Source organism: Carya illinoinensis, chromosome 7, assembly GCF_018687715.1.
Source record: "Carya illinoinensis cultivar Pawnee chromosome 7, C.illinoinensisPawnee_v1, whole genome shotgun sequence".
NCBI lineage: Eukaryota > Viridiplantae > Streptophyta > Magnoliopsida > Fagales > Juglandaceae > Carya > Carya illinoinensis.
In genome coordinates, this window is record NC_056758.1 from 19,113,990 (window position 1) to 19,141,777 (window position 27,788).

At 39.7% G+C, this 27,788-nt stretch overlaps 1 protein-coding gene and 1 long non-coding RNA gene across 4 annotated transcripts; both read left to right on the plus strand.

Annotated features, from left to right (window-relative positions):
- On the plus strand, positions 1–27,788 carry LOC122315319 (mitochondrial proton/calcium exchanger protein-like). 3 transcript variants are annotated; one of them, XM_043131175.1, is made up of 16 exons: positions 3–250; positions 1,604–2,264; positions 2,894–3,557; positions 3,633–3,945; positions 5,650–5,796; positions 5,912–6,000; positions 6,142–6,234; positions 16,532–16,658; positions 17,419–17,483; positions 17,566–17,737; positions 18,841–19,035; positions 19,184–19,231; positions 25,027–25,173; positions 25,336–25,418; positions 26,619–26,734; positions 27,291–27,788. In XM_043131175.1, exons 3-16 carry the CDS (start codon positions 2,962–2,964, stop codon positions 27,371–27,373), a joined length of 2,274 nt encoding a protein of 757 aa, XP_042987109.1. In that variant the 5' UTR covers positions 3–250; positions 1,604–2,264; positions 2,894–2,961; the 3' UTR covers positions 27,374–27,788. The 3 variants fall into 3 exon arrangements, with proteins under 3 accessions (XP_042987110.1, XP_042987109.1, XP_042987108.1); XM_043131174.1 differs by lacking the exon at positions 1,604–2,264 and having other exon boundaries at positions 4–250; XM_043131176.1 differs by lacking the exons at positions 1,604–2,264; positions 26,619–26,734; positions 27,291–27,788 and adding an exon at positions 25,856–26,596 and having other exon boundaries at positions 1–250.
- Positions 13,878–16,181, plus strand: LOC122315320. The gene is made up of 3 exons (XR_006244006.1): positions 13,878–14,104; positions 14,194–14,297; positions 14,387–16,181. It is a non-coding gene; the product is annotated as an uncharacterized LOC122315320 (long non-coding RNA).

Sequence of the window (27,788 nt, forward strand, 5' to 3'; positions counted from 1 at the left end):
TCCGCTCCAGACAACTACTTTTTTCGCACAGTTGTACGCGACGCGCGCCCGCACTCGCACACATATATATACGCATACTAGAGTCCGCTGGATTTCGCAAAGACGCCCACGCCATTGCATTTTCTAGTTTCTTCACCTTCCCTTCATGTCTCTCTGCTGACTCGCTCACTCTCTCTCGCTGCATCTAGCTCTCTCTCTCTCTGAACTTGCCCCTCTCTCTGATCGCTCTTCTTTTCTGTGAGCTCGGAAGGTAAGTTTCGTATTGACCTAATTGCCTTCTTCTCTCCAAGTATTTCTTGCATCGAACTTCTTTTTTAGGCATTTTCTTGAGTACCTTCCTGTATTTGTTCTATGGCTTTGCCTAATTGTTACCAACGTTACACCAAACATACAAAACTACGTACATAAATCTATATATGTTGTATTCTGCGCGCGTGCGAGTCTCTCTCTCTATAGAAAATGATACTATAGAGTTTGATCTCCACAATTTGACCGCTCATGTTTTTTTGTTTTAATTTTTTTTTTTGCTTAATAGTTAAGGAATTGACTATTAGTCTACTCATATTTTTTTTTAAAAATGTTTTAAAATGTTTGAAATAAAAAGGAAAAAGGAAGAAGTGCAATTTGCACTAGGGGGCACGTCCACAGTCAAACCTGAGCGGCATAGTAGCAGCACCCTATATACATATATTATGTATAAACGTGTGTATGCATAAACGTGTTTGTATATGCTTTGATTAACTAAACCAAATGGCACACTCTTTTAATATGGCTAAACATACGAAGTAAGGAAAGGATTCACAATTTTTTTATATTGTTTTTCTGGTTTTCTTATTAGAATCCATTTTCGAGCAGGGGCTTTACATCCTTAAACTATGATATAAAAATGTGTTCTGTCTGTGTGGGGGAGTGGATATGGGTGAGGCAAACGTGGTATAACTAATGATTATGCAAACCCCACTAGGCTAAGCTGGTTATTGTGAATGGTGTGCCTAATTAAGTTCAGATGACAATTCAGTATATGATAGATCCATTTGCATGGTTTCTATTAGACGTATATTAAACGGACTTGTTTTAATGGGTTGACAGATTTTTTGGTAAATATGATGATATGCATATATCTGTACATGTTGTATGCATGTGTGTATGTAGACCATGGATTTGTAGAACTGTGTCTGGGGTGCTCAGAACTGTGAACTTATGTTTGAATTTTAACTTTCAATATTTAGGCTTCAGGGAAAAGGCATTTATACTGAATCAACCCAAAATAGCTGATGTTATTAATTCACTTATTTTAGTTCATTTTATTTTGTTTTGATGAGTAAATGTTTTATTAATATCAGTATGCGTGACCCAAGTACACTGGATGTATACAAGAAAAAAGGCCTAGTTAAAAAGAAGAAATAAACACAAGGAAGTTATGAACATTAAGCCCATTAGAATCTAAAGCTATTGAGCAGATAACCAGTGTGCTGAAAAAGAAGCTTTTGAGTCCGTTCAATAAGGATTCCTTATCTTCCAAGTTCAGGTTGTTTCTTTTTTTTTTTTTTTGCTCAAAATGCACCACAGAAAACACCATGTTTTATATTTCTGCACTTTGCAGCATACCATAGAGACTTCTCCTGCTGACAATAAGATCGACCACTCTCCAAGTATAACTCATGCTACCCCAACTTTGTCAAAAAAATCATCCCATGGGGCCCTGGCAACATTATAAAGAATCATTATATTTTTGGAAACCAAAGATCATAAAATTGTAGAATTCATACTTCTTGGTCAGAGCTCTGTACAAGGTTATGTCGATCCAATCATCTACTGTTTTTGCTTGCAAGTGCATTTGGAGAAGTAAGGTGCCTCTCAAGGTTGCGCTTTTGGTTGGTTGGCCTCTCATGGGAAAATTCTTACTATTGATAAGTTGAGGAAGTGTAGTATATTTATTATGGATTGGTGCTTTATGTGTAAAAGGAATGGTGAATCGGTGGATCATCTTCTTCTCCGTTGTATGGGATGAGATTTTTGGTAGGCTTGAGATTGCATGGGTGATGCCTAGGAGGGTGGTGGATCTTTTAGCTTGATAGACTGGAATACAGGGCAATCGTCAAATAGCGGTTGTTTGGAAGATGATGCTGTTATGTCTTATGTGGTGCATATGGAATGAGAGGAATGGACTATGTTTTGATGATAGAGAATGTTCATTGGGAGTGATTAGAGATTTATTCTTCCATACGTTGTTACTTTGGGCATCGACTATTTTATTGGAGGGGGTTAGCTTTAATGATTTTTATACTTCTTTTTCTAGCTCTTAGATTGCAATTAGATGTTTTTTCTTATATACTAGATGTGTACTTGGGCTATGCCTAATTATGTGAATTAATAATTTTTCTTACTCATAAAAAATAAAAACAAAATCATATTCCTTGTTTTCCACTTTGCAATAAAAATGAGGGTAAATGAACAGGTTACAACTTGAAAAAATATTGAAATTTCCCCCTTTCACGTGCAAATATAGTTGATAATTTCTTTGGCCCATATTATCAATGAAACCATTGTGTATTTGGTGAGAACTGTGAAAATGAGAGCATGGGTCTTAATAAATAGAGTGGTGCTACTGTGCCCGAAAACACTTTTTAGGTTTTTATTTTATTTTTATATTTTTTTAATATATTCATTTTTTAAAAATAAAAAACACCAATTTATTAAAAATTACTTCTTTAATCATTAAAAAAATAAAAATAAAAATTTGAGTGGTTCATTTCAGTGGTACAACACAGGCGGCAAAGTAGTGTTTCTGTAATAAATATATAAAAGCTTCTATGAGAGCATGCGCATCATGTCAAAGCTTCAAGTAGTATTTTATATTCGTTCACTTGATTGAGAGCACCATTGCATACAGGCTGGCTAAGTCGAGTGGCTGCATGAGCCGTGAATTTTTTCTTTGCGCAAGGGCTGAAGATTGTAATAATGGCCTCAAGAGGAATTTTGCAAAGGAAAAGAAACCTCACCAATTCCCTGAATCAATCCACTTGCTTGATTCGAGGTTTTCCAAATTTTGAGCTACTAAGGACATACCCATCTGATGTATTATTGAATTCAAGCTGGGTTGCAAATCATCCATTTGCAGCTACTAATTGTAGAAATGAAGGAGGTTTATTTTCAGTCAACAAGGATGGATTACCTGGTCTTTTATTAGGATTTCCTAGGCATAACTCCTTTGCAATTCCAACTTTAGGTAATGGAATTGGAAGGGTGGGTTTCGTTCCCTCTTTGGGAGTTCAATGGATTTCACAATCTGTTCGCTTTGCTTCAGCAGCCCCATTGGGTCAAGCTGAAACAGCTAGTGGTAATGATGAGAATGAACAAAAGGTTTCTAAAAGGGTAAAGGAAGCTTCACCGGAGGAGTGTGACCAAGCAGTTGAAGGTTTGAGTACGGTTAAAGCCAAAGCAAAAGCTAAGCAGATGCAAGAATCACAAAAGAAGGTCGAATCTATTATGAAGACAATATGGACAAAACTTCTGGGAATTGGTCCTGCTTTAAGAGCTGTTGCCTCCATGAGCAGGTTCTAAACCTCTAAATCTGTTCTGTTTGATCTATTTTAACTGGTTTAGTACTTATTTTTGTATTATTCTAATAGGGAGGACTGGGCTAAGAAGTTTCGCCATTGGATGGATGAATTTAAGTCTACATTGCAGCACTATTGGTTGGGTACAAAACTACTTTGGGCCGATATTCGGATCAGCTCAAGGTTAACATTGAAGCTTGTGAAAGGGAAGACTCTTTCTAGAAGGGAGAGACAACAACTCACACGCACCACAGCTGATATTTTCAGGCTTGTTCCTGTTGCAGTTTTTATTATAGTTCCATTCATGGAGTTCTTGCTGCCAGTATTCCTGAGATTATTTCCCAACATGTTACCATCAACCTTCCAGGACAAGATGAAAGAAGAGGTAATTGTTTTGAGGTCTGTCACATTCATAATTTGGAGGACCATGAGTGGATTGACCTTTGTGGTCTTTTTCCTTTTTGTTTAGCTGTTTAAAGTTTCATTGATTTCTATACTTCACTGGTGGTTGGTGTGCAATACATATAGCCTTTTATTGCTGATCAATGGGTTATGGCTCTAGGTCACTGCCCATGAGATTTTGCTGTGAGAAAGCATCTTAGTTTGTAGCAAACCTGTGTTCATTTTTTATGAATTTTCCAAGGTAAATGTCTAAAGTTGATAAAATGAAGAAATATTTGATATTTGCTGGTGCAAGGGTTCTTCAGGTATCTTCTTCTCTACTCTAGTTAGTTATGTTAAAATAGTTATATTTGGCACAACTGTTTAGAACAGCTAAGCACTATTTATATAAATTATTCTGCTTTTGTTAGAACTCAATAAGATAGAGTACGGAGCAGAAGTACAAGGAAAAACCCTTTCCTTCTTGATTTGCATCAATCTACCAAATATTTGATTGAATTTTAAAATTTGGAAGTGTTTTCTCTAGGTGTTCAACAATTCTAGGTTGAGATTAAAATCTTTGTTGTGCTGATGGTATTTCTCCAGGGAAAATAGAAGAAAAGAGTTATTAACTGCAATGCGTATAATATAGTCTGATGTAATGTCAAATAATTTTTTTATAAGCGATTTAGTGTCAAACTATTGATTTTGTCTTCAAAATTTGCATGAGTATTGACAATGAGTTTTGCATGAGCAATTTTGACAAGCCGATATTACATTTCCTGTAGCACTTGAATTGCTGGTTCTTCTTGCCTTCATATTGAGATTGAGGATGTAATACCCCAGGTTTAATATGAGAAGGTGGTGAATAAGATCTCACATTGTTTGGGAGGGAGAAGTTCTTCTTGCCTTTTATGATAATTTCAAGAAGCTCCAATTGTATCATTTTGTAGTATGAGTCAAAATATGGCTTGAACTTTGCTTTTGTCATTTTAAATGGTATCAGTGCCAATCCCAACCAGAGGTGTGGGACTTGACCAGTGTCACCTATAATGGAAGGACCTGACGAGAATGTTAGGGACTTAAAGGGTGGGGGGGAATTTTAATAACCTGGGTTTAGTATGAGAGGATAGTGAATGGAAACCCACATTGCTTAGGAAAGAAAAGTTTTTGCCCTTTATAATGACTTTGAGGAGCTCCTATTGTATCATTTACTAGCCATTGTGGAGCATAGGATCTAGATATGGCTTGGGTTTTCTTTGGATTGTTTCAGATGAGTTACTTATTTACTTCTCTATTTTGTGCTAATATATATATGCTGTTAGTAGACCATAGTGATGATTCCAAACAGCTGTAAAGGTATATATTTTCGTTAGATATGTTATGTAACATATAAGCAAGGCTTTCATGTCTATTTTGAAAAGAGAAGGCTAAACCAGCTATATCACTGTTGCTTAAACTTAGTTATTTAAAATATCAGCAGTTTGTTGCACCTAATTGCTTCTTGTGTGTCCTGTTTCCATTCATCACTGTTGACAGATGAATCGGGGTACCTGTGATGTGATGTGTAACCCCCCTGTTCCATATATTACACTCCAATGCATATGCATAGATATATACATGCAAGTCTATGTTTGTTTTCTCCCAATTTTAGAGGGCCCCATTGTCAAGGAGAATGTTGGTTTCAATTATAATGATTAACCTGCAGGAGGCATTGAAAAGGAGGCTAAATGCAAGACTAGAATATGCAAAGTTTCTTCAGGACACAGTGAAAGAAATGGCGAAGGAAATCCAAATCTCGCGTAGTGGAGAAATTAAGAAGACAGCGGAAGATCTTGATGAATTTGTCAATAAGGTTAGTTAATTTTTGTGTTATCCTTCTAATAAACAAGGGAGGTTCAGTTGCTCTATAATCATCTGTTTTCCTGTTGTGATATCTGTTGTTTATTTTTGCTCTGTGATTTGCATAGCTGAGAAAAGGTGCCAGTTGTTCCAATGATGAAATTTTAGGCTTTGCCAAGTTATTCAATGATGAGCTTACTTTGGATAACATCAGCAGGTTGGTGCTTCTGTTGTGACTTCATATTGATAGTATTATTCCATGTATGACTTTTGTAATCCAGTGACTCCCATAGTTATTGGTGTTTTTGTTATCAATGCAGTATTTGACAAAGTACCTTATTTTTGGTGTTAAATGTAGGCCTCGGTTAGTTAACATGTGCAAATATATGGGTATCAGCTCATATGGAACTGATGCGTATCTGCGGTTTATGCTTCGGAAAAGACTACAACAGTAAGATACATTTTGTTTTTATAGCCGCATCCTTTTCTTTCTTCTTCCACTTCTTCTCTCTCCTTTTTATTATGATTTCTGTTAGCTTGCTTGTGTGTTTTTGGTCTGGAAAGAGACTTTCCGCTTATGTTTGTGGTCAGAAGTTTCTTTATGGGGGCCTTGGACAAGTGTATTTTAAAAGTGGGGCGCTGAATCTCTCACTGTCTCACAAGTGGTCATTTTTTAATTGTTTATATGTATACATCCATACGAACTGAAGGTTCATTTGTGAAATACCTTGATTTAATGTTGATTTGCACTTATAAACAAAATGACATAAGGAAATGTTATTCGCAACATTGTCTTGCTTGAAAGGAGAAGAATAGAATTGATTTCTAACAGTAATTTATCTTAAATACTTTTGGAGGCAATTTTAAAAGGTTTTATGTTTCTATTACAGTTCTGGCATTTGAAAATTTCTGAGGAGGGTTTATTAGTGGATAAGCTCATGCTTGGGAGTTTTGTGGTTTTCTTCCTTCTATTTGATTTTGGTTTTCGTTTCGATTTCATGCGTGTTTCACCTCGCTAATATGATACAAGTTTAATTACCCTTTGCTGCTGTAAACTACAAAAAGTTTTAATTTGCACTCTAAACTATTAATAGGTTTCAATTTGCACAATATCCATGGCTTTTAAGATTTCTGGCAGAGAATTTTGCAGAGTAATACTTCCCCCCCCCCTCTCTCTCTTCTCCATACACTTTTTTCTCTCCATACATTTTTTCTCTCTGAAAACTTGTTTCGATGGTAATCGTAGGCATTTGATCATGTGAGTTTGCTCGTATGGGAAGGAAAATGGGTCTTTTGAAAGTAGTTGTTATAGAATTATAGTCATTTGAGGGGTCAAGGAATGGCTGTTGGGTGCTCCTTACTGAAAGATGGTGGAAGTTTATGAAAAATATGAGCTTGGAGTTAGCTACAGCACCTGGTTCACCAAAGCTTTGGAGGATTGTTTGAAGGTTGGGAGAAAGGAGTTCTATACAGCCCATTGGGAAGGTGATAAGGGCTTCGTAGCACAGAGGTGCTCAAACTCCCAAGGTGCGTTCATGGCACTGTGATGGAGATGCAAGAAGGATCAAACACTTGTCACCAAGATGTTGACTGAATTTGTTGGCAAATCCCTTAATTTTAGGGGCTGATGTGATTTGGAGGAAGTTGAGCATTTGAATGCTCTTTAAATTAGGAAGTTTTAATAATCTATTTTGAATATCGATTTGTTCATTTGTTGGATTTGTTCCCTTAATTTTAGGAGATGTTGGGTTTGTTTTAGAATGTTATCTTGAAAAAGCTTGTTAGCAGGAATAATTGGGGGGGGGGGGGACTAACCGAACCCTGGGGTATTTAAATATTTTGCAACTTTGTATTGGATTATTATGCTATTTTTTGAATGGAAGTTATCTCTTTTTTTAAGAATTGAGTGCTAGCCCGAGTTAGTCTTGATTTTCATACTCCAAACAATTCGGATCTTGGTGTTGCCCCGAGGTAACCCTTGATTCATCCATCTAACATGACCGTAAACACCTAAGCGCAAGCGAGGCTTCCATCATTGGTGCTCTCGTTGAGAGTAGTTCAACCCGTGGAGAGGAAGCCAAGGAGGAAGATCATGGCTGATCGACAACTGACGCATAGGGGGCAGATTGAGAACCTTGAAGCCACTTTGGAGGCACAACAAACCGCCACCATTGAACGGCTTGGAAGGATAGAGAAGATGCTCCACCAATTGGTAAACCAAAAGAGGGTACCCAAGAATGGAGGTGGAAGGTGCCATAGAAGAAGGGTTGAGAGACACCATAGTCCCGAGGGTTCTGTTGGGTCTAGAAGAAGCCAATATCATGAGAGGGTGGAGGATTTGGATTCATCTAATAAGGATTCCTCAAACTCCGATGAGGAATCAACCGAGGAAAGTGAAAGGGAAGAAGAAAACCGAGGTAAGAGAAAAGGTGTTTGTAATGGAAGGCCAAGGGAGGAAGCCATAAAACCTAAGATGGACTTTCTCAAGTTCAATGGTGATGACCTGAGTACTTGGGTAAGTAGGGCTGAGCAATACTTCGAGCATAATCACATGGAGGGCCATGCTAAGGTGTCCTATACCGCCTACTTCCTTGAGGGGGAGGCTAACCGATGGTGGCAATGGATGAGGAAGACCTATAGAGCTCAAAGGAGGGAATTGAAATGGCGGAAATTTGTCAAGAAGCTCTTGGGGAGGTTTGGGACAATTGAATATATGGACTACCATGAGACTCTCTCAAAGATCATGCAAATCGGATCTTTAAAGGATTATCAAAAGGAGTTTGAATACTTGTCTACAAAGGTACACTTGTAGTCGGAAAAAGCCCTTATTGAGACTTTTGTGGGAGGCTTGAAGAGTGAATTGGCGGTGAAGGTAAACCTTAAGAAGCCAAAGACCTTGATGCAAGTCTTGGAGGTTGCACGGATTAAGGAGGATCAACTCCAAGATTTGAGGAAGAATAGCCGTTTTGAGGTAAGGAAACCACCTCCAATGGTTTCCAAGTTTGGTACCAACAAAACTTTTAGCAAGGAATTTTCATCGAGAGGCCCTAGTGGTGGTGCATCAAGTGGAGCCAAACCACTATCCGTAGGCGTGAAGAGGCTATCATGGGAAGAGATGCGACAACGAAGAGAGAAAGGGCTTTGTTTCAATTGCAATGAGAGGTTCACAATGGGCCACAAATGCAAGGTGAAGCAAATTTTTTTCATTGATATGGAGTCGGAGGAGGAGGAAGACTTAGGGGAGTGAGAGCAAGGAGCAATTTCCGGAGCTTGACCTTGAGGACAAGGTCAGTCTTGAAGGGGGGAGGACTGATGGAGATGCAAGAAGGACCAACCACTTTCCACTTAGATGTTGATCGAGTTTGTTTGCAATTTCCTTGATTTTAGGGACTGATGCAATTTGGAGGAAGTTGGGCATTTGAATGCTCTTTAAATTAGGAAGTTTGAATAATCTAGTTTGAATATCGATTTGTTCATTTGTTGGATTTGTTTCCCTTAATTTTAGGAGCTGTTAGGTTTGTTTTAGAATGTTATCTTGAAAAAGGTTGTTAGCGGGAATAATTGGGGGGGACTAACTGAACCCTAGGGTATTTAAATATTTTGCAGCTTTGTATTGGATTATTATACTAATTTTTGAATGAAAGTTTTATCTCTTATTTTCGAGAATTGAGTGCTAACCCAAGTTAGTCTTGATTTTCATACTCCAAACAATTCAGATCTTGGTGTTGCCCTAAGGTAACCCTTGATTCATTCATCCAACACGACCTTAAACATCTAAGTGCAAGCGAGGCTTCCATCACACTGGTAGAGTACCGAGGGGGTGGTCGCCAAAATTGCATTTCTATTTCTGAAGATAGGGATGGAATTGGGTGGCAGAAGCTGTTGGAGGTATTGAGGGAGTCTGGACAAGAAGGTCGTGTCGTTGGGTCGGCAACGCTAGCAACGACGGTAGCTCCACTTCAATCTTCTACCTAGTCGTACATGGAGGTTCTCCAACAACCGAGGGTTTTGGACTTGTCTCGTCACCCTATCAGATTGGATGCCAGTTCTGACACTTCAGCTCGATTGAGTGGAGCCGCATTGCTGCAACTGTTAGGAAGTGCCGCCGCTTCTGTAGGGGCCCAGAGACTTCGGTGTCAAAAAGGAAATGGTTCTTCGGGCTATGATTGAGATGCAGAGTCAGTTGGGTGAATTGCAACATAATATAAGTTGGCTGATACGTTGCGTTGAGGAGGGAAAAGGGGTGGGGGTGGGCTTGGGTTGGGGTGATGGGCTAATTGAAGGCAACATGAGGGGAGCCTCTCTTCAGGCTTCCATGATCAAAGGGCCTAGGGTAAGTCTAATGGGTCGTCTATGTTAAACAAAGGAAAGGAACCCATGGGCAATGAGAACACCCAATAGCGGCTGTGGAACATCCAGCAACCAAAGTGGCCAGGCATTGGGCCTCAAACCGTGGGCAAGCAGAACACCCAACAATAGCTGGGGCCTGTTTGGAGGAGACGCAACCCCAACACCACAGGTCCATTGACGTGTGGGTATCAGCCACCATTGCCGGCGAAGAGCCAGGGGGCCCCATTGAAGGCCCCGAAACCATTGATGGGGGCTATGCAGTCGGGGGTCGCACTTGCAGAGCAATGAGGTGCGGGATTTAGCACTTTTCATACCCCTCTTGCTTTTGATGTGCCGAGTCCAACATAGAACAACTTGAGGGAGGATGTCAGTGCTTCAATTGCAACAACACCGTCGTTTAGGTTGCTGGCGTTCGTACTCCCAACAAGGGGGGTTCCAAGAATTGAGGCCTCTCCCATCTCCTTGTCAAAGAGTTGCTTGTGATGGTGGTCAACCATAGACCGCATGGGCCACCACCATCGCACCAGAAAACTCACGGGAAAATGATATAGTGGGCTCACAGGGCAATCTTGCGGAGATGGACATGATAGACAGGGCAATTTTGATCAGTGAACGACTTGAGTTGGTTTTCACTCAAGGGCCTCTTTCAGACTTGAATAGGAGGGATCCAGACTCGTTTATGCCATTGGCTATTTGTGACAGTGAGTGCTCTATTGTGTTTGGGGGGGGAGGGTGTTGAACCAACCCTTTTTGCACACTCCCCCTAGTCCTAACACAGAGAGGTTTATTTCGGAGTGGGTGTTCAAGAAGGTAGAGGAGATACAAGCATGCGTTGGGGTTTCTTGTGTAGGCTTTGAAGAACAGTTTAGGGCGCTTCTTGTAGCCATTGAAGATGGTCAATCGAAGTTAGCCACAAAGTGAGATAGTGAATTCAAAAGGCTCACATGTGCTATTAATTATGAAGCGAAGGATGGGAGTGGCAGAAGGGATAGATTGAAAGGGAGGGACACTCTGTGTACTTATGAAGCCTAAGATTCTTTCTTGGAATGTGTGGGGGCTTAATGATTGCAATAAGCGCTTTTGCATAAAATCCTTATTGCGGACGTGGAAGGTTGATGTGGTGAGTTTTCAAGAAACAAAATTGCGGGTCATCAATAGAAGAATCATTTGTAGTTTGTGGGGGTGTTCGTATGTGGGTTGGTCCTACTTGGCCTCTTTGGGAGCTTGAGGCGGCGTTCTTTTAATGTGGGATAAAAGAGTGGTGGAGGTGGTAGATGAGTGTGTTGGAAATTTTTCGGTCGCTAGTTTATTTAAAAATACTGTAGATGGATGGGAGTGGGCTTTTGTAGGTACATATGGGCCAAACATGGATACAGATAGGAGAAGACTATGGAAGGAGTTGGTGGGTTTATATTATTTATGGGAGGTGCTGTGGTGTATGAATGGAGATTTCAATATTACTTGCTTTCCCAATGAGCGATCGGGGAATTATCGCAATTCCTTAGTGATGGATTAGTCATGGACGAGTTCTATAAGTTCATATTAGATTTAGACCTCTTGGATCTCCCCTTGTCGGGGGCAAGTTCATGTGGTCAAATAGCTGAGATTGGTCGAGATTGGATAGATTCCTCGTCTCTCCTTCATGGGAGGCCCACTTTCTGGAGCTATGTTTGAAGCGGTTGCCTTGAGTTTGCTTGGATGATTTTCCTATTTTGTTAGATTGTGGAGGTATTCGGGAGGGATGCCGGTATTTCAAGTTCGAAAATATGTGGTTAGCGGCTGATGGTTTTGTAGAGAATGTGCGTTCTTGGTGGTCTTCTTATCAGTTCACAGGCACTCCCAGTTTCATTCTTGCAGATAAGCTTAAAACTTTGAAGCAAGATCTAAAGAAGTGGAACTTGGAAGTTTTTGGCAGCGTTGACAACTAGAAGACTACCCTTATGGAGGAGCTACAAGAGTTAGAGGGGAGGGAATTGATGGGAGACACCTCAGAGGAGGTATTATTGAGGAAGAGTTCAGTTGTGACTAAACTGGAGAGGGTGTTGTTGATGGAGGAGACTTGATGGCAACAAAAATCCAGGGCACTTTGGTTAAAAGAAGGTGATAAATGTACGAAGTTCTTCCATAAAGTGGTTAATTCACATAGGCACAACAATACTATTGAGACACTTCACTCAGGTACTCAAGTGCTCTCTTCCCCATTTGAATTAGAAAATCATATTGTGCATTATTACGATAACCACCTCATGGAACCGGCCTGTTGGAGGCTTGATGATTTGTTGTTTGAGTCTATTGATTCACAGAGTGTGAGTTGGTTGGAAAGACCTTTTGATGAAGACGAGATTTATAAGGTCATTCGTGATATGGCCAAGGACAAAGCATTGAGTCCGGATGGCTTTTCGATGGGATTCTTTCAAGCTTGTTGGGATATTGTGAATTGTGATGTTATGTAGGTTTTCCTTGAATTCCACTTTTTCAAGAAGTTTGAGAAATGCCTCAATGTGACATTCATTACTCTTATACTGAAGAAACATAGGGGCAGTTGAGGATTTCTGCCCCATAAGCATTGTGAGTGGAGAATACAAGATCATTTTGAAGGTTCTTGCTAATCGTCGTAGCCCGGTATTGGAACAAATTATTTCTAAGCCTCAAAATGCATTTGTTTGGGGGAGACAAATCCTTGATTCGGTTTTCATTGCCAATGAGTGCTTGGATAATAGGTTGTGGGAGGGAGTTCCAAGTATTCTATGCAAGCTTGACATGGAAAATGCATATGATCATGTGAATTGAGAATTTTCTTTATACTTACTCGGGAGGTGTGGCTTTGTTGACAGGTGGATTTCATGGGTTCAACATTGTGTCTCTACTGCTCGCTTCTTGATGCTAGTTAATGGCACCCTTGCTGGATTTTTTAACAGTTCTCGTGGATTGAGGCAGGGGGATCCATTGTCTCCTCTTTTTTTTTTGTTATTGTTGTGGAGGCACTTGGCCGGATTGTGAAGGCTGCTATGGGAGGAGGATTTTCGGTGGGTAATGGCACTAATGGCTCTTTCATAATCTCACATCTCTTATTTGCATATGACACTCTCCTTTTTTGTGAAGCGGATCATGGCTAGATTCAAACTTTACGAGCACTTTTGTTATGTTTTGAAGCTGTGTCGGGTCTAAAGGTGAACCTTGGTAAGTTCGAGATAGTTGTTGTGGGCGTGATGCCTAGTGTCTTTTTTGCCTATGAAATATTTGGGCCTCTCGTTGGGGTGACTTTTAAGGCTAGAGCTATTTGGGATGGGGTTGTGGAGAAAGTAGAGAACAGGCTGGCTGGTTGGAAAGGGTTGTATTTATCGAAAGAGGGTCAACTCACATTAATTAGGAGCACTTTAACTAACATTCCCACCTATTTTTTATCTCTATCTCCTTTGCCTGCGGGGGTGGTGAATAGGATTGAGAAATTATTTCGGGCTTTTTTTTTTTTTAATTTTTTTTTTGGGGGGGGGGGGGGGGGGTAGTGGGGGAGGAAACAAAATTCCATCTTGTTAATTGGAATAAAGTTTGTTCCCCAATTTTGAATGGTGGCTTGGGAGTGTGCGACTTGAGGACTATCAATAAGCTTTGTTGGGAAAATGGTTGTGGAGGTACCACTTGGAGGGGGATTCGTTGTGTAAGGAAATTATTGACTCTAGACACGAAAGTGCTTCGGTGTTTGTTGGGGTTTTTTTTTGGGGGGGGGGGGGGGGGGGGCGCTGGCTGTGCTCCAATGAAGTGAGAGAAGGGGGGGCTATGGTTTGGGCTTATGGAAATTTATTAGGAGGGGATGTCAGAGTTTCGAAAATCATATCTGTTTTGTGGCTGGAGAGGGTTCTATAATCAGGTTTTGGCATGATATTTGGTGTGGAGATCGCACTCTTCATAGGGTCTTTCCAGCTCTTTATCATATTGCAGCTAACAGGGATGCTTCTGTGGCGGATTTGCCGGTATTTTCTCTTGGTTCTCACCAGTGGAATGTTCTTTTTAATAGGGATATTCATGATTGCGAATTACACACCGTTTCAGAATTTTTCAGGTTGATATACTCCCTGGGAAACATTACAGCACATGAGGATAGGATGTAGTGTAGGTCCAATGGCAGCAAGAAGTGTACAATCAGGGCTTATTACAAAATACAAGGTAATGTTCCCTTCCCTTGGAAGAATATTTGGGGGTCTCGTGTGCCTTCTAAAGTAGTTTTCTTCGTATGGACTGTTGCTTTTGGGAAGATTTTGACTACAGACAACTTGAGGAAGAGGGGGCTCATTGTGATGGATTGGTGCTATTTGTGTAAAAAGCATGGAGAATCAGTGGATTGCTTATTACTGCATTTTGAGGTGACAAGGGGGCAGTGAGATGAGATTTTTAGAAGAGTTGATGTCGCTTGGGTAATGCCATTGAGGGTGGTTGATTTACTGGCTTGTTGGAAGGAGATTCAAGGCTGCCCTCAAGTGGCGGTAGTGTGGAATATGATTTCGATGTGCATTATGTGGTGTACTTGGTTGGAAAGGAATGAGTGGTGCTTTGAAGATAGGGAGCGCACAATGGCAGAGCTTCAGAGTTTTTTTGTACACACATTATTGCTTTGGTTTTCAGCCATTGTACTTGATGGAAACAATGCTCATGACTTCCTGTCCTTAATCTATTGATCCTAGATTGTATTTAGGTGTTCTTTTGTATACTTCTTGTGTACACGGGCTATGCCTATTTTATTCGTATCAATAAAATTTACCCCTTATAAAAAAAAAAAAAGTTTTCAAGTTGCACCATCTATTAAGATTTGATTGTCATGATTGTGCCACTTGATTTTATTTTTGTTTCTCCTAATATTTAGATCTAATGAGGGTGCAAAGGGAAACATATTGGTAGTTTTTTTTTTTTAGAGGACTCGAACTGGTGATCATTGGAGAGTCAAGAACTGGTGATCATTGGAGAATCAACCCAAGGCCTGACCAATTGAGTTACCTCTCAGGCCTAACCATATTGGTAGTTTAAGGTGCTAATTGGGAAAACAAAGGTAGTTGGGGATCTAAAGTGTAATTTCTATTATGATTTATCATTTAATGTTAAAATATGATTAGTTTTAGTCTTGTATGTGTTAATCGATTTGAAAATTGTTAAATTATAATCATTATAACTAGGAGTGACAATATATAACACGACTAATGAACCCAACACGAACATGACTTGAAATAAGTGGTTTGGGTTTTATATAAATGAGTTTGGGTCAAAATGGATTAACCTGATAAAACATGATTAATAAATGGGTCAATTTTAGGTCAACATACGAAACCTACAATCAACCCGTGTAACAAGAATACATTCTGAATGGATTATGTTTAGGTTAATCCAATAAAAATTAATTATTAAACAGGTAATACGGATCATGTTGTGTCATGTCAACCGTTATTTATATGGATTGTGTTAAAGTTTTAGGGTCTGGCCCATTTAATTAAACGGGTTGTGTTTGGGTTGACCCATATAGTCTAATACTCATACCTTGACATAACACGAGCAAGACCTGCATACACAAACTGCCACCCCTAATTAGAATCAGTGTTGTAAAAAGCACACTTAAGTGCAAAGTGCAAAGGGCCACAGCTGAAGCATTTCACATACCAAAAGTGAAGTGCATTTACAAGGCACTTTATTTTTTTAGCTTAAAGCGCAGAATGCGCTTTTATATTTTTTTCAAAAATCCATTCAAGACCCAGAGAAGGATATAATAAAGTATTCTTAAGTCTTTAGTTGATATTGAAGATCATTTAAGTGGTGGCACATGTCAAAGATTTATATGCTTTAAACCTGATATAATAGTCCAAGTTGGTTTTCTAGATGGATTGATATTTGGTTGCTTATGCTGCATAGAAGCTAATAGCTCCAATTCTTGAACTTTTTTGGTCATAGTCTCATAGATGTTTATAAGCATGAGAGTTATATAATTTATTTATTTTTTGATAAGTAGCATGAGAGTTATATAATTATGTTTAGATTTATGTAATTAGTTTATTACTTTATCCATAATGTTGCACAATATTCTCATAAATGGAGTTAATAGGCTAAATATATTAGCAGTTTGCTTTTTTTATTGTATTTTATGGGTGTTTTTTGTATTATAATATATACATCATTTTAAAAAATGTGTGTTTTACTTCAGTTGGTCACTTGTTCTTAAGTGCACCTAGCTCTTTCACCAATGCTGATTCTTGCATTGCTTATAGAAAAAATTATTCTTGCATCAAAGAGTTTTGGATTGCCATTTTGGGGATTTAAAGAGAAGATATAAATGACGGGGATAATCAATAACTTCCTAAGACATCTTTAATATATTCAAGTTTTGGATGAAAAAACCTAAAATTGTTTCGGTTTGGCAGGATCAAGAATGATGATAAGTTGATTCAGGCTGAGGGCGTGGAGTCCCTTTCAGAAGCTGAACTTCGTCATGCCTGTAGAGAACGAGGAATACTCGACTTATCTTCAGTGGAGGAAATGTGTCAACAGGTTCTTGAACTTGCATCCTATTATTTTCAATGACACACGGTTCTTGAACTTGCATCCTATTTTTTCGCTGATGCACTTCTTCTTGGGTGATTGCATTTGAAAAGTTCTGAGGATTCCTTAGTCTGTTGTCTTAATTGAAACCATTTGTTCATTGTACTTACTTACATCCACCAGAAACTCATTCTTTTGATATGGTCTGCATTCACCCACTAGTTTTCTGCTCAGAACTGTTAAAGTAGCCAATTGTCTTGATTGATTTAATGTGTGCCAATTTAAGCAAGGTGCAGTAATTTGATTGTCTATCGTCCCTGTAATTACTGCCCTTGAGAACAATGTGAATTGTCATGCCTTATAGATTTACTTCACATTGAACCTAATTGGTTCTGAACTTCTGATGTCTCTGTTCAATGTCCTCATGCAAAGGTCCAATGACCTTATCTGAAAGTCACACTGTCCTGTTGATACAACACAAGGCATCTGCTGAAGCAGTGAGAATAATTTTAACAGGACATTTAACACATCTAGAATGCTACCTGGTGACAGCTTTAGCAACTCCTAGAATCAGTCTAGTTCAACCTATCTTATGGCAGTGCCTCTCTTCTGATGTCTGTGACTTATTCATTAAAATTTTGAAGATGCCTTTAAAATAGTTAGAATTTGCTTTGGAAGTTTTGATATATTGCTCTTTGCATAGAAGGTACAAGAAAGGTTTCCCTTTATTCAGGCATGTAAGTTTTTGTATCTGTTTGCAACTTTGCAGCTGCGTGATTGGTTGGATTTGTCTCTCAACCACTCTCTTCCATCTTCCCTCTTGATTCTTTCTAGGTAACTTATTGCTGCACCTGATATAGATGTTTCATGACACAACCATTCTTGAATTTCTTGATTGTGGTCTGGTACTTTGCAGAGCCTTCTCTACGTCTGGTAAAAAGCCAGAGGAAGTTGTTCAAGAGGCAATCTCCTCTCTACCAGATGAGGTTGTGGATACTGTTCAAGTGACAACCTTGCCGTCAGAAGATGCTGTTTCAGAAAGAAGGAGGAAGTTGGAGTTCCTAGAAATGCAGGAAGAAATGATCAAGGTTAATTATACAATGCTTTAGGTGCTTTTGCCTTTTCCAGTGGCATTTTTGTTGGGCTAGAGATTTGGTATTTCTACTATATATATATCTGGTTTTCTTTTGATATTCTGTTACTAGTTCTTGTTCGCTTATATGTATAAAAAAAAAAAAAAACTAGTTCTTGTTTGCTTATTAGGTGTATTGGAAGTATATTTCTTGTGTAAATGCCTATGTTCTTTCTTGCTCATTAATAAAATTTATCTTTCTTATATATATATAAACTAATGCTTATTGAATTTATGCCCCAAACTTTTTCATCAAATATGAGAAGAATAACAGGTCAGAAATTCATAAATGCCATGTCTTGCCAAAATTATTCAAGATTTCTGAAACAGATCATTCATAACATAAATACATAAAAGAGCTGTACTGTGTTGTGAGTCAATTAGCGTGCAAGGATCATATGATTGTGTTGCATTGAAACTTTTATGGTTCTTTAGGCCATCTTTGGTTATCACTTTTAAAAAAAACATTTAATTTCAATCCAAAACATCTTTCAATCTAAAAACAAATTCTATATCAATTTTTATCAACTCATTTGCTTAGATTTCAGTGAAAAAAAAAAAGCACGACCAAAAAACCTTTTACTTAAAAACCACTCTTAGAAAAATGTATTCAAACAACTTTTCAACTTTACCTACCCACTTTCACAAACTTCAATACAAGACAAAAAATTAATAAAAAATTTCTCACAAAACTCAATAAAAAAACGCATCTCAATTTTTTCAAAAGAAAATTCTCAAAATCTTTCTTAACCAAGAAAAGCTTAATAAGAAAAAACTACTCTTAAGAAAAATTATATTAAAAAAAGCTTTTCAACTTTAACTACCCACTTTTACAAACTTCAATACAAAACATATAAGAAAAACTTCTCACAAAACCCAATAAATAACGAATCTCAAATTCTTTAAAAAACAGTCTCAAAATTCTTCTTAAACAAACATACGCTTAGTTCGTAGGTCTGTGATACATCATGGTATATCATTTTTTGATTGGTATACATCATGGTATATCATTTCCTTACCCTTTACTTGTTTATTAACCATTTTGACTAATCTCTATAGGAGGAGGAAGAGGAAGAAGATGAGGAGCAGGCCAGGATGAAGGAATCTGCTGGCAGCCAAAAGGATGTGGCTTTGGAAGAGATGGCTGCAGCCATGGCTAGAGAAGCACAGGAACAGTCGAGAATGAAAACACTGGAGAAAGTGGAGGAGCTTTGTGAGCTCAGTCGTGCACTGGCTGTTTTGGCTTCAGCATCTGTAAGGATTGGAAGTAATTTGACTTATAAAAAAAGGATTGCTAGTAATTTTAATTTTATTAAGGCTTGTCCAAGTGATTGATAATATCTTATTTAATAAATTCCTCATACTTATTGTTTGGTTTTTTTTTCTCTGCTACACATTATAGTCTGTGAGCAGGGAGCGCGAAGAGTTCTTGCAACTTGTCAAAAAGGAGGTAAGCTAACAAAACCTCTCTTACTTTGAACCAATACATTTTTAACTTTTGCTGAGTCTGTGTATGTGCATATATTAATTTCTGAGTTTATCTAAAAGTCGCACCAAAATTTTCTTAGTTTCTGTGTATGTATATATAACAATTCCTCCTTCATGTTGTCATTTTTATATCTTCTTTTCATCTTCCGGAAGGGTCTTATCGAAATTTGTCTTTTAAGTAGGAACTTTGTTCATGTATGCTGGGTTCGTATAACAACTGGAGGTGGTTTTTTTTTTTTTTTGGATCGGTAATCAAGAAGTTATTTATAATAATAGGCAAAGCCCAGGTACATAGGGAATATACTTGAGAAATACCTATCTAGAGTTTACAACTGAAAAAAGAAAGTCATGGACATTTAATCCGTTACAAACAATGGCCCCCACCCAAGAAAACAATGTTTTAAAGAAGAAAATTTTCAGCTCCTCTATCATTCTCTCACGGTCTTTGAAATTTCTATCATTTCTCTCTCGCTAGATACACCAACACATACATATGGGAACCATTTTCCATAGTGCTACAACTTGTGAATCTCCACGAAGGCCTCTCCAGCATGCTAGAAAATCTACCAATCTACGGGGCATGATCCATGATACTCCAAGACCTGTAAAAAAATCAGCCCACATGGTCCTGGCCACCTCACAATGTTGAAACAGATGATCAACTGATTCCCCATCATTCTTACACATGCAATACCAGTCCAACACTATTAACCCCCGTCTCCTTAGGTTATTTGTGGTGAGAATTGTTTCCAATGTTGCTGTCCAAACAAGAACACTGCTTTTGAAAGAGCTTTCATCTGCCAAATACTCTTCCATGAGAAAGTGGGCATGCCTGGACTCGATAAAACTTTGTGAAATGATTTAATTGTGAATTTACCTCTTTGAAGGGCTCTCAAACATCCTGTCCATAGTATCCTCGGTCATACGTATGGAGTACAGTGCTGCGTAGAATTCTGTGATAACCTCCAACTCCCAGTCTTGGGCTGCCCTAGTGAAATCCACATTCCAATGGGGAATCCACCAGAAAAAGCCAACAGATCCGCTATCGCAGCATCCTTGAGTCGTGCTAGCTCAAATATGGCCGGGAAAGTGTCTTTGAGACACCGTTCACCGTACCATTTATCATGCCAAAATCTGACACAAATGCCGTCCCCCACTACGATATGAGTATGTCTCCTTAAGGTCTCCCAACCCTTCCTAATGTCTTTCCACAAACCCACTCCATGTGAGCCACGTATCTCATTCAAGTTTTGGATAATTATGGAATTTTTTTGAAGCTAGCATAATTATGGAATTCTTGAAACACCCGCATAAGGTCACCCTTGATCACTTCCCAATAGGTTTGGAAGAAGTCTGTGGTAAAACCATCAGGGCCTGGGGCCTTATCACAAGCCATACCTCGGATGACTTTTTGTACTTCTTCATCAAAAGGCCTCTCAAGCCGCCCTACACACTGTTGATCTAATGCTAAGAAAGACAACCCATCTACTGTAGGTCTCCATGGTTGTTGTTCGGCTAGTAGATGTTCGTAATACTGTGCCAATGTGGTCTTTGATACTTGCTTGATCTAAGGAAATTGCTCCATCAACCATCAATGCATCTATAGCGTTGTTCCTCGGATGCGAATTAGCCACTCTATGAAAGAACTTCGTGCACCTGTCTCCCTTCTTAAGCCATAGTGCCATTGATTTCTGTCTCCAAGAGATCTCTTCCATCAATAAAGCTCGTTCAAGATCGGTGACTATCTGACTCTTGCGAGTTTTTTCGGAGTCACTAAGAGTTCTTGCCTCCTCCTCGCCCTCCAAACCCTATAACTCCTCCAGATGAGTGTCGCTGTAAAAGCACATTACCAAACACTCGTTCATTCTAAATCTTCAAATCTTGTTTCAGTGCTTTCAACTTTCTTGCCAAAATGAAACTTGGAGAGCCTTGGAACTCATAAGAGGACCACCATTGCCTAACCCTGTCTACAAAATCATCAGATTTAAGCCACATATTTTTTAATTTAAAATACCTTTTGCCTCCTTGGATGCCCCCACAATCCAAGAGGGTAGGGAAATAATCGGAACACAATCTAGGTAGTTGTCTTTGGGTTACATCAGGAAAATGTAACTCCTAGTCAGGAGTGAGCAAAAATCTATCAATTCTCGACCAAGACAGAAATTCTCAAGTGTTGGACCAGGTAAACGATCCTCCCATTAGTGGGATATCCATTAGCTCCTGTTATGAAATGAAGTTAGAAAATTCCCTCCTAGCGGGTGTGATGTAGGATGTACCTGACCTTTCACTCGGGAAGCGAGATACATTGAAATCCTCCCCTAAGCAACTTGGTAGCTCCTTCCAACTAAGAAGTCCCGTCAATTCCTCCCACATTGATCTGTTTTCCGCATCAAGATTAGGACCATAAACTCCTACAAATGCCCATCGGAACCCATCTTCTATATTTACAAAGGAGCAAGCCACAGTGAAATCCCCCACACAATCCTCTACTCTTTCCACCACCCTTTTGTCAAACATGATAAGAACACCACTTGATGCTCCTTTGGAAGGTAAATACGACCACCCGACATGATGCCTCTCCACAAACTTTGAACTATTTGCCATGTAATTAATTCTAACTTGGTCTCCTGTAAGCAAATGATATCATCTTGCCATTGTTGAAGTAAGTTCCTGACTTGGAGCCATTTGGCCTGCTCGTTTAGCCCCCTTACGTTCCAAGAAATGATTTTTGGCTTCATATCAGAACCATTGCTGACCTTCCCTTAAAACGCTCTAGGCTAGAGCTCCGCTCCCCTCCCTCATCATTCATTGCCTACGTAAGCCTCTTGAGTTCTCTCTCTCTTTTTTTGCCCAAACCAAATGAGGGATCAACTTTGGCTTGTGTATGACCAGCTTCTATAGCTGTGAGAAGTGCCAAAAATTCATCTTCAAAACCCACGCATTTAATCCCGATGACATGTTTGAGCTCCATAGCTGTTTGAATAACCCAATCTGACACCCTCGGATGGAATGAGTTCAAAGGAGTAGGTTCTGTCCTCTCAACACAGCAACTGCCCCTCACTGTGTCCTCCCCCATTTCATCCATCATCTCCACTCCACTTGTAAGCTCACATAACACCAGAGCCCCTTCCTTTACAGTTTCCTCTGAATTGCCCACGTTATCTGCATTGTTGAGAGCAACAGAGGGATTTTTTGGCTACTAAAACAGATTTCAGTGTCGTTATCGGATTTTGAGCAATAGAGGAGGGTTCCGTCAGCCCAGAGATCACTTCCGGCCTGTTTTGTGGCCCCTCGTAGTCACCTAGCCCTCCATGCAGCTCCCCCATCCTCTCATCTAAGAGAACCAGGGGAGGCTTTGCATGTGCCGGCGCCGGTGACGCCACTATTGCCACCGTGATGGCGGGAGGCAGCCTAGACATGTCCATCTCACCCTTCTGTGCCACTCCACTGGACAGAGAACCTCCAACTGTTGTTAAAACCAACTGCGTATCCTGCCCAGTTTGCGGATACAACCCTGGCGCTAAGCTTTTGATGCAAAGGTTACTGACGATAGCCCCAGAGGATGCTGACGATGAGCTGTCGGTGATGGGCTGCTGCCGCTGTTGATGGGTCTTCACCGGCGAGGATAAAGGCCCACGCAAGCCCTCATTGTCGATGGGCTATTGTTGGGCTGCTGAGGACATGGATCCCTTCTCAAAGGAAGGCCCACTCTTCCTGAGCCTCCATTTGATCTTGGGTTGGGTTTGGTGTGACCGGCCCTCCCAAGCCCACACCCATCTTGGCTTTGCCTTTGTTCATCCTGGGTTTTAGCCTTGCCCCAGCCCCCTTATGGCTCAGGCCCAAGCCCAAGTCTATCTTAGGAATTGAATCCCGGTCCATCTATAGCCTTCTTTAGACAACAAAGTTCCTTCTTCATCCCAGCCAGTTCCTCCTTCATCCCAAAGGGTAGGGTGGGCAGCGGGGGCCTGCCCCCCACCCCCGTCCGCCTCGCCCCCGCATGGGCGGACGGGCTACCCCGCACCGCACATGGACCCCGCCCCGCATGAAATACACTAAGCGGGGGCGGGCAAGGCTCAACCTTGCCCCGCCTCGCACTTAATTATAATTATAAATATATATTTATATTTTACAAATTGTATATATATAAATATATATTACAATTTGTTAAAGTTGTTCACAAGAGTCACAAGAGAGTGAGACTTGTTTACAAGATTGTAAGTCTCACATTGCTCAAGTAAGACTCTTGTATAGCCTTGGAAATCTATATAAAGGTGGCTTAGGGTGCCCATGCCATATGCAATCTTGTGAACAAGTCTCACTCTCTTGTGACTCTTGTGAACAAGTCTAACAAATTTAAAAATTAATAACATAATTTTTGTGTTATTAGTTTTTAAATTATTATATATATAACTTTTAATTTACGATTTAATTATATAATAATTTGGGTCTAAAAAACATATTTTTAGACCCAAAAATAATTTTGAAGCCCAATTAGGCATGGTGTCCTTGAAGTGGGCAGGGGGCGGGGTGGATGGGGTGTTCGCCCCGGCACCGGGGCAGGGGGCCCCGGCCCCGGCCCCGCCTCCTGGGGGCGTGGTGCGGGACGGAAATACCATCCCCAGCATATGCGGGGGCGGGGTGTGGGGAAGGGGTGCCCCCGCCCCTGCCCTCGCATATGCGGGTAGCATCCCTACCAAAGAGGACCTTTTGCCCCTCCCTTTCCCCTACACAAACATTGGACAGACCATCTCCAACTAAAACTGGTACACCATCTCGACCAACCCACCCTGCCAAAGAACACTCTCCTGCAACCCACTTCTTCTTGTCTTTTTCCCCATTTTGTGAAGTCAAAACCTGCCCCTTTCCTACGTGCACCACCACCCTACTACCTACCCTACTACCAACAGCAGCCTCAGCATATGTCCTGGCATGCCCACCCACCTCTTTCCCCTTCCCACCACCCTTCCCACCACTAGAGCCTTGGAAAGGCAAGAAAGAGCATGCTTCATCTCCAAGGATAAAGTTTTCCACCCATGTCCTTCCCTCCCTGCCGGAAACACCAACATGCCTCGACGGCCATTACCACCATATTCAGTAACTTCCATGTAGTGTCCAAAGGCATTCGAATGCCGGTGAGCAATGATCGCCAAAGACCCAACTTGAAAAGTCTTGAAAAAATCCTTTCTTCCCTCCGAAAGGTAGCATTCTTCCACCATGTTTGCCAGCCAACGAGCACTAGAAGTACTAAAACCCAACTCCTTCATCACCTTTCTACCTCTTTCGGTAATACGAAAGAAGGTCCCCCCCCCCCCCCCCCCCTTAAAGCTAGAATAAAAACCATAGTTTCTATGAGTAAGTGTTTAAGTTAACCCATCTTAAACTAGAAACAGTAGCAAAACCAAGCTGAAGGGATGATGATTCCAGTGTATATCACCAGAAAGGATCACCCATGGTAAACTGTATGAAGAGAAAATGTATGGAGAGATTGTATGGAGAAAATCTCCTTCGTGTCGCTGGAGGTTGTTATCGTGAGCTTCTGCTACATAACTCAACGATATCATTTTCCCCTTGAGTTTTGTTGTCCATCATACCATAATTCAAATTTCACCATGTCAATTTCATGAGGATTAATTGAAATAACAAGTAGTTTAGGTTTAAAACTTTTCCATGTTATTCGCACTTTTTTTCTCCTTCGGAACCTTGTATGTGTCTCATTATATTCTGTTTATATGTTTTTGTTGCTATTACCATTTCTAGATAGAATTGTATAACAGCGTGGTGGAGAAAGAGGGTACATATGGTGAAGAAGAAGCTAAGAAGGCATACAAAGCTGCCCGGGAAGACAGTGATCATGCTGCCGAGACAGCTGCAGATCACAAGGTTTCTTCGGCACTTATAGAAAGGGTAACTATATTTTAAAAATACTTTTTGAGTTATGAATTCCTCTTTTTTTTTTTTTTTTTTTTTTTTCTTGATTTATTCCTTGTTGATGGTTGGATCTTGATTGCATGTGTTCTATGTGCAAGTGGAAATATACAAAAGTGTTACGGGATGTTATTGTTTCAGGTTGATGGAATGCTCCACAAGCTTGAAAAGGAAATTGATGATGTTGATGCAAAAATTGGAGACCGTTGGCGGTTACTTGATAGGTTTGTTGCTATTTAATAGCTGTCATTTGGAAGGTGATGTTGAATGCTACAGAGCTTTATGCTCATGTTCATGATGTGTCCATATAGGATGTCATCCCATAAATGGTTTTAGAGAAGGGGGGAGAGGGGGGGTATTTGACAACCTTCCATGGTACATATTGAGTGTATATATTTGTGGGAAGGGATTGTAGGATCACATATTGCATGCTGTTTCCATTTCCCAATGCACCTACAAAATGGCAGTTGTACAGGCCTCTCGGGCTTAGCTTGTCTGAACACATGGTGATTACCTTACCTCTCATGGTACCTATATATATATATATAGATTTATTTATTTTTTCTCTTGAAAGGGGAAAAAACAAAAGAAAAGAAATAGTTCTGGAGTACACAAGTCTCAATAAAATCAATGATTTGTGACTTAAAATCTTCAATTATAGGAAAGAAAAGATTTGGGACAGTTACTTTGGAACCATTTGGTTGTCATGATGTGTCTCTTGCTTAAAGCTGCCTGGCTCAAAATGGAGGTGATCAGATCTCCTAGATTTCTAGTTATGTGTTCCTTGTATATACTACCTGAGTACTCGAACTATGTTTTTGCAATTTTAATAAAAAATTTAATTACTTATAGAAACAAACATGTGAAACTTTCCTCGATGGTCTATTAACCTTCTTGTAGTAAAGAGAAATTTAATGTGAAACTTTTGCGGACGCAACTTCAAATTCAAGTCCTGTTTACCCGAGACAAAGTTTGAAGAAATGCTGGTGATACAATTTAATGGGTTGGAAGTTTTCTAAATTAAGGCCCCGACATTTGTGATTTTTCATATTTGTGCTGAACTTATTAGTATATATCTCCTCTGATGGATCAAGCAAAAACAAAATCATTTATCACTGTCAATGTTCTGCATCATCTCCCTAAAAATATTACTCTTTCACCCAAAAGACATTACATCCTACCCATAAGGCACCAGTGAAATTTTTAGTCTCCTAGAAAGTTACGTCGTTAGTGTACTTTTGAATCATCCTGCACACTGTCCCGACACTATGTTATTAACTCATTATTACCATCAGCAGTTTAAGCTAATATCATAGTCTAATCCTTACGACAAAACAATTGTTAGCTCCCATTATACTCTTAAGAATTCATTGCATCTGTTGGAGTTATGTCAAGTTTACTGCTTTTTGTTATTTTTATGCCAGGGATTATGATGGGAAAGTGACACCTGAGGAGGTTGCATCTGCTGCGATGTACCTCAAGGACACTTTGGGTAAGGAGGGCATACAAGAACTTATCAGCAATCTTTCCAAGGATAAAGGTCAGTGGAAATAGGTTATTTCCCCTTCTGATTTTCACCATCCTATCTTCACCTAATAATGTTAATATCAGTTCCCAACTGGTGGAATAGACAGGTGGTGTGTGCAGACAGAACTGTTGGAGATACTGGTTTTCTCACTTATTATATTTTCTGTGTGATGCAATTAGACTTCAATTATGAAGAGTTTGGTACCACACGGAGACAGACATTCTCCTTCCCCCCCCCCCCCCCCCCCCCCCCCCCCAAAAAAAAAAAATGCCAAGAAAAGAGGAATAAAACATCACAATTTTATTGATTATGATCTGTTGAAACGTCCTTCATGCGTGCTGTGAAATCAATATTTTTAACTAAAGGAACCCTCACATGGTAGAAGAGCAATATGAACATCCTTCTCTTTCCATTGCTTTTTGTTATTGCATAAAAATGATTGGATCTATGAATATAGCTATAAAGGCCTAAGTTTTTCATCTTTCTGATTTCTGTTTCATTCTTTGACGTTCAAACATCATCATAACCATTGTATTTGACTGCTACTTGCTCATTTTCTTTGCAACAGAAGGAAAGATACTGGTTGAAGATATCGTCAAACTAGGCAGCGAAACGGAAGATATTGAATCTGCTGAAGCAGGAAAATCATAGAGGATATATACATAATTTAGTTAATCCAAGTTTTATATTTGTGAATGAAATGGCTGTGAGATTTAGAGAATAAATTCTACTTGGATACTCCGCTCTCAATATCTGTGAGATGATGATCCTATGCCCGCCTTGAACCGAAGGAAAAAGATCAGGGATTCTTTGTAGTTGTAGCAGAAGGAAGAAGTGATGCATCCCTTGTTGCCGCAAAATCAATATATAAATAAATGGAGAACTAGTATGTGTATCCACACGAGATCTTATTTGGCTGTCTTGTCTGTGAGATGGAAGAAAATTCACTAGAATAATATTGTTGATTATAGAGATAGGACATGAGTTATGTTCATGTTGATTTTGTAAATTGATGGCCTCGGATTCTGAAGTATGATATCATCAGGTAACATTTTTTAGACTGAAA